Source organism: Diplotaxodon limnothrissa, linkage group LG13 (assembly GCF_057381915.1).
Source record: "Diplotaxodon limnothrissa isolate DT_005_m linkage group LG13, D_limnothrissa_male_GT1.1, whole genome shotgun sequence".
In the NCBI taxonomy this organism is placed as follows: Eukaryota; Metazoa; Chordata; class Actinopteri; order Cichliformes; family Cichlidae; genus Diplotaxodon; species Diplotaxodon limnothrissa.
In genome coordinates, this window is record NC_140608.1 from 22,518,190 (window position 1) to 22,525,030 (window position 6,841).

At 45.1% G+C, this 6,841-nt stretch overlaps 1 protein-coding gene across 1 annotated transcript; it reads left to right on the forward strand.

The window, feature by feature from the left end:
* Positions 1-317: 317 nt before the first annotated feature.
* cdc42ep3 (CDC42 effector protein (Rho GTPase binding) 3) lies at positions 318-6,373 on the forward strand. The gene is made up of 2 exons (XM_085369536.1): positions 318-537; positions 4,600-6,373. The coding sequence occupies exon 2, from the start codon at positions 4,824-4,826 to the stop codon at positions 5,895-5,897; it is 1,074 nt and encodes a 357-aa protein (XP_085225662.1). The 5' UTR covers positions 318-537; positions 4,600-4,823; the 3' UTR covers positions 5,898-6,373.
* The last annotated feature ends 468 nt before the right edge of the window (positions 6,374-6,841 follow it).

Below are 6,841 nucleotides of genomic sequence, written 5' to 3' on the forward strand. Positions count from 1 at the left end.
ACTAATTTAGAAAGGAGACAGCCAGACATCCCCTAAGGAATTTGCTCTTCTCCACGCAGTGCTAATTTTTTTGGGACTGCGAGACCAGAGCTTGCGCTCGCTCAGCACCGCAGCTCCACCAAGAAACAGGAAGCAAGGATGATCCTCAAACACCGCAGAGCAGCCTAAAAAATCCCAGCTCGGGGGAGGAGAGAGGACAGACATGCACAGGTGCTGCTAGAGGGAGAGAGACAGCGAGAGGAGAGAGAGAGAGAGGAAGAAGCAGTGGGAGTCAGGGGAGGAGACTTGACTTGTTTCAGTGAGAAATCGGAGAGCAATTCCAAAACAGCTGTCCGGCAGACGTCCCAGTCGACAGAAGTGCAGCCTCGAGGCAGAGACGTTAGGGCAGTGTCAACAAGCCACAGGAGCAGCACAGCAGCCGCTGAGCTCTCTCACACACACACATACAAGCACGCATATCAACCAGGAGCTGCAGCTTTCAGGAGAATCGCAGCGACATCAAGGAGACTCCAGATCTCCCCCGACAAAGCATCTGAGGTGAGTGACAGAAGGAACTTCAACTTTCATTTCTCACTCTCTTGCTGTACTGTAATCTGAATTGGAGAACAATAATGGGATGTAAGTGAGTTTTTTGGGGTCTGAGTGAGTAATTGTAGCAGAATGAAATATTGCTTGGTAACAGTAAAAGCGTGCATGGTAAGTTAAGCATTTGTCTGGCATACATGTAACACAAGAGCTGAACTGTTCAGAGCAACATGATACCCTTGCCGCTTTCCAAGAGAGACATTTTTAGTCCGACTACACGCTTAAGGCATGTTCCTGTGAAACGCAGAGCTGGCTTAGCCCTCATCTGTCTAGGGACGCAGATTCTTGAGGAGGTTTTTATGGTTATATTGAAGAGGAAGGGGAAAAAAACACCTCTTCTTTGCCAGTATGTGTTTATTTTCTCTTCATGTTTCATACTTTTCCTGCTCATCTCTGCCAAGGATAACTCTAGCAAGTGTTGGCCATGCTTGCGGGTGGCACAAGGGGAGTGAAAAAGAGGGGCAGAGCAAATACTCCACCCTGCTATTCAGCCGACTCCCAGCACCACCACCAGGCCCCTCGAAAGTAAGGCCTTTGCCTATAATTGAGGGTGTTTTTTTTTGGTGTTTTTTTTATGTAACAAAGAGTTCGGGCTATTTTGTAAGGCTACCATTACCCTGTGTGGTATGTGCATTTGCTTTTTATAACAGCCCCAAAATGAGGGTCTTTCTGCTATTCAAAGGCGTAATAGAAGTCAAGGCCATGGTTAGATGTCAGAGGAGTATGTGGAGACTTCAAACTTTCATGAAGTTGCTTTGTAGAGACAGTGGGAGGAACTGAGACCAGCTACAACTGCTAATAGCATGCTATTTATTTTTAAGCAGCACTGATGATATGCCAGCACAGTAATCCCATCACTGGAGGGATATTTTTGGGGATGCCAAGTTTCTATTTTAAAAACAGGTGAAGTCATATACCGGTCATATTTTAAGCAGCTGCACCCGCTTTTTTTAGAGCACCGGTGAACCCTAAAGTGTCATCAAACTGTAGCATTTATATAGGCCACAGTAAAGTTACACAGCCTCTCTAAATATACTGGCCCAGTTATACTGCACGTGACTTTTAGATGTCCAGAAATAACCAGACAAATCACGAGCTGTTAGTTTAATTACCAGATGCCAACCCCATTTTCATCACCTCGCTCCTTCTGCTGCCCCCTTGTTTGTATCTAAGCCTCCGCGCTTGAACTGATGAGGCAAAGCTCTACTTTTAAAGAGGCTGGAGTGGCTCCAGATCACTTCATGCCCAGACAGATAGCTGTTGCTGACCCAATGACACAGTCGTTTTATCCAGCAGCTGAATGACCGGCTGCTGGGGCAAGCTATTCTGAAAGGAAGGTGCCATCGTAGCCTCACTTCCTGGGCAGTGCAAATGCTCTGGTCGGCATTCTGCAGCAGTGGCGCCAGAAGGTTGTCAGACCTCTCAGCACATGCTTGCCTTGCAGCCTGTTTTTGGAGTAGCTCCAAAATGAGGGTGCAAATCTAGACTTGGCTGTGAGATACACTAGAATATACCTGCTCAACTATTAACAGCCTGCAGAGTCACAAATGGATTCATTAGGTTGGGAGCCCATGAGGGTCCATCCTGGAACACCCTGAGGAGCTGCAATTGATTGATTACCACTTGGGCCAACACAAGCTTAGCCTACCATTGCTGTGATTCCCCACATACACACAAATCAATAGTAAATTAGTCAATTTCTCATTAAGTTAACGTCCATATAGAGTTTCCACTGTAGGCATGCACAGGCAACCAATACTTGAAAGACCAACATGAGGACATTTTTTTCCTCGTACTTTGCTGGTGGCCTTTGAAATTCCAGTCATATTTGCCATATAAGCCAACTGAGCCACCAGCAGGATGACTGATGTGAAGGTCAGACCTTCAGGCTTTCACCGTACCAGCTGACTTCTTACAGGCCACAAGTGTTGACCTTGACTAGAATGTAAAGCATATGTCTCCTTGTGAGAGTTGCAAGTGTTGAGCCGCTCTGTGGCTAGACCGTTTCTGTCCATACTATTGATTTAGGCCGACATCATCATCTGCTGCAATGCACGGGCTGTCCAGAGAATAGCACAGCCAGGCATTTGGAATAATTTAATCAGAACAGTGCAATAATCAATAAGGATGTACGAGAGGAAGGTTTTCATCCAGGAGGGCAGCTGTGACCTCCTGCTCTTGGGAAGAGCAGTAAAAAAAATGTATAACACATGTGGATGTGCTGTGCACTTGGAGTGCACAGGAAGCCTTTTGGCTTGGTGCTGTATTTGTTCCGCTTCCTACCCGAGCCCAGCTTCCCACTGCAGTGAGCATCAGCTGTCAAGGTCAGAACGAACAGAGGAGAGATGCTTAAAAAAAACTGGAAAAAAGAGAAAAGGAAGAAAACAAGATACAGTATGAGAAATGCTTGAGCTAAACAAGTACAGGATTTTGCCATGCTCCCCCTACACCGACACCCCCATTAAATACTGCAGCACATCCTCTACTCCCTCCTCTCTTGTCCTTCCCTTTCTCCCCCTTCACTATTAGCAAACAAACACGCTCTTCAAACACATGGCATGCATTCAAAAATGCTATCTCAGGCACCTCGCGCAAACACTCACTCTCACACCGGCACTCAAATAAGACAAGAACCCTCAGAGAGCAGAGCTGCCATTTAACACACTCACACATGTCATAGCTGTGTATAGCTCACCAGCGTTTTGCAGATGATGATAGATATATTTGTCTTCCAATTACAGCTTCTACAGTAAGAAGATTTAAGCTTGTACTCCAAATACATTTTATTAAAGATGTAGTGGAAAGATTTTGATGCTGCACCCAGCAAAACAGGTTGGAGACACAGGAAGTCATGGTCAAAACGGGTGATTTCCAGGCTGCGGTTTGGATTCAAATTCACAGCAAGTGTCTGTCTCTCTGGCTGCATGCTGATTTGCCTCCTGAATAATCACAGCCTACTTAAAGTGGCTGTGATAAGGCTGTTGCAGGGTGTCTGTATGCGTCGGTAGCAGCAGGAATGTGGATGTTTTGTCAGTGAGACGTTTCTTTTTTTCTCTTTCTCTTTTTTTTAGTGGGGGTGGACTTGACCGCCCAGGCACTTTTGTGCAGCGGTGCTCTCTGTCAGACAGTCACTGCTGACAGACCTCTCATAAGTAAATATGTCTATAAATGGGCAAGCTCTCTTCTCACTGGTGCTCCCTCCCACCCCCCTCATCACCCACGCACCCTTCCTTTATACTCCTTTCCCTTTCTCCTTGGTTCCTGCGTCATTTCAAATGTTCTTTTTACCTACACCAAACTACACGATAGGCAACGTGGTGATATTCTCGAAACGGCGGCATGCAATCAGGCACTTTGTAACCAATCCAAAATCTCTTTAATAGTTTCTACTCAGTCTGATGTGCTGCAACCTAACTGCTATCTCCCACTTATTAATCAGAGCCAACCTCATCAAAGCCAAATCAATTCACAGTGTGCACCATCTTCTTTCTTAACATCCACTTACAGTGTAATCCCTCGCTCTCTCCCTCATTCACACAATCCTCCCTAAACCCCTTCATCGCCCCCCACTCCCTCTTCTGGGTCTCCACCTTCTCCCATCACTCTGTGCGTGTCTGAGCAGTAGCTCGCTCCTAAAAAAAGACTGTTATCCTTCTAAAGCCTTCCTTTGCCTCTTCTCTCTCAATCTGCGGTCCAGCTGTTCCACATTAGCACGTCCAGATCTGCGGAGGCCAAAGCTGGCTCACGTGTGGAAATGCGAATAGAGGAGTAAAAAAGCCTAGAGACCCAGCCCTCCTCTTCTTTGTGCTAGCTTGCTAGATGCAAAGTGTGGATGAGGGTCTTATTTTCTTGTAGTATTTGGTATTAGAGTTTATTTCTGGAACCGGTGTTGACTTCTTTTTCTTGAGTAGAGGTTTTGTATCAGCTGCAGTTCTCATCAAACAACTTCCTTTCATTGCTGAGGTCAAGTTTTAGAAAAATGCTGACGCATTCTGCTTTTGTCTCTGATTTCAGGAAAGCGCCCATTCGACCTTTCTATATTGCTGAACATCACCAGCCCTGCTCGCAAAGCCAGTTGCTGATCAATGCTGCGATCATTTTTGGAGTCCTGTGTGGAGGCGTGCAACTGAGAATGTAACTTGAGCTTCTCCCCTGGGGGAACTGCAACATCAAGAACTTATAGAGGACTTCCAACTGTTCTAACCTGCATATCTGAGATTTCCTCTTTAGAGACAGCCATGCCAGCGAAAGCACCTATATATCTTAAACCCACCAATAATAAGAAGGGAAAAAAATGTCGCCTGAGAGATATTTTGTCACCTGATATGATCAGTCCACCTCTCGGGGATTTTCGCCACACCATCCACATTGGCAAGGGCGGGGAAAGAGATGCCTTCGGAGACATGTCCTTCCTCCAGGGACAGTATGAGCTCCTACCGGGAAAAAGAGACGTCCACCCACAATACAGCGTCCAGAGTGAGTTTCTGCGAGCGAACAGCACAGGCGACGCTTCCTTCGTCGAGACTCCCTCACCAGTACTCAAGAACGCAATCTCCCTCCCAGCTATCGGTGGCTGCCAGGCCCTTACCCTTCCAGTGATCTCTTCTGCCGTGTTCTCCATGCAACCAGGGCCATTGGAGGACATCATGGGACCGGCACCTTCCACGAAACCTGACACAGCTGAAGATGTGGAGATCTTGCAGATGGATGCTCTGTTGCGCTCCATGAACATCTTCAACAATGAGCCCTCATCACCCTCCACAGATTTCCAGTCAAAGCCTGACGTGCTCTTGGATCTGCTTGAGAACACAGATAAGTCCCCTTCTAAGGAGGTTGCCAAAGCTAACAAAATAAACAAGAGTGAAAGCAGATTTGACAATCCATCATCCTATTATATCAATGGTCACAGCAACAGCATCTGTAAAGCTAATGGAAGCTTGAACAGCAACACAAGCAGCTTTGACAGCTTGAGCGGGAAAGGAGACTTCCAGGGCAAGAGCTACGATGGGAGCGGGAGTCTCATCGGCAACAGTAACTGCAACAGTTACGGACACTTTAACGATGACATTACAATTGGTTTTAAGCAGGAGCTTTCCAAGTACAATGGAGAGTGGGTGGACAGGGACAGTGGGGTGGAAGATGGCCGCATTTGTGATTTCGAGTTTGAGTTTACCAAAGAGAAGAGCACATCACAGGATTCCCTAGCCCAGATCACAGGGTCATTCCTCTCCCTCGAACTCGATCTGGGCCCATCCATCCTGGACGATGTGCTCAACATAATGGATAAACCCGCAGCAAAGAGCAGGCCTTGAGCTGCACTGAGTCCCCAAGAGGAGAATGGGAATTATTAAAATATAGCCACGCGGAGAGAAAGACTCATAAAGCAATCAAAATGGTGTCTGGATATATCATTGAGATGAAAACCAGCTACAATAGACAAAGCTGCTTATGTTTTTATTGTCAAAACATTTAAGCATTCTTAAATTCTAGCTTCTATGGAGTGTTGAGTCTTCTTCTTTGTTTTGTTTGCCATGCCATTAGCATGCTTAAGATGCATGTGCTTTTTGAGTTACAGCTAAAACAGCCATTCTGTCTTTGATTTTAAATGACTGTAACAACGCTACATGATAGACTGACGCTCTGTTGAAAATATGACAGCTTTTAGGTCCTTTTTTTACACTCACTCTCGATTCTCACACTCTCTAAGAACATACTGCATTTTGTGACTTCAAGTTTGTTAAACAAAGCACGGTTTCGTTTGTCACATAACTCATTTGCCACATTTCAAACAACCAAACACTATGCATATTTGTGTTTTTAAATCTTTAACACAAATAAATTCATTTTCCCCGTAATCTGGCTATCTTTTCTTACAGGGAATGTGTGCAGCAGCAGGAATAAGAGTAGAGTCCCAAGATGATTAGATAAGGTACATTTCATGATGTACTGACAAAGCCTTTGTATCAAAAACCAAAAAAAAAACTATTCTAGAAAAATTATATTTCTCATGACTTAATGAGCAAAGACAGCTATGCCCATAAAACAAACAACAATTAAATATGGACTAATTAGAAACCACGTGCAGTGCAATTAGATTCAGTATCATTAGGCAAAATTATTTGAGCCTTTATAATTATGACACAAAACACTGAGCTCAGAGGAGCATACATTTACTGGGGCCTTCTATAAATATATAGTTTTATTTTATTACAAGGGAGTTTATCCCCATTGAGTAATGCCTTACTGTAAATTGAAG

Bases quoted from the DNA above. Each gene is read 5' to 3' on its own strand.
- cdc42ep3 (XM_085369536.1), top strand. From the start codon at position 4,824: ATGCCAGCGAAAGCACCTATATATCTTAAACCCACCAATAATAAGAAG.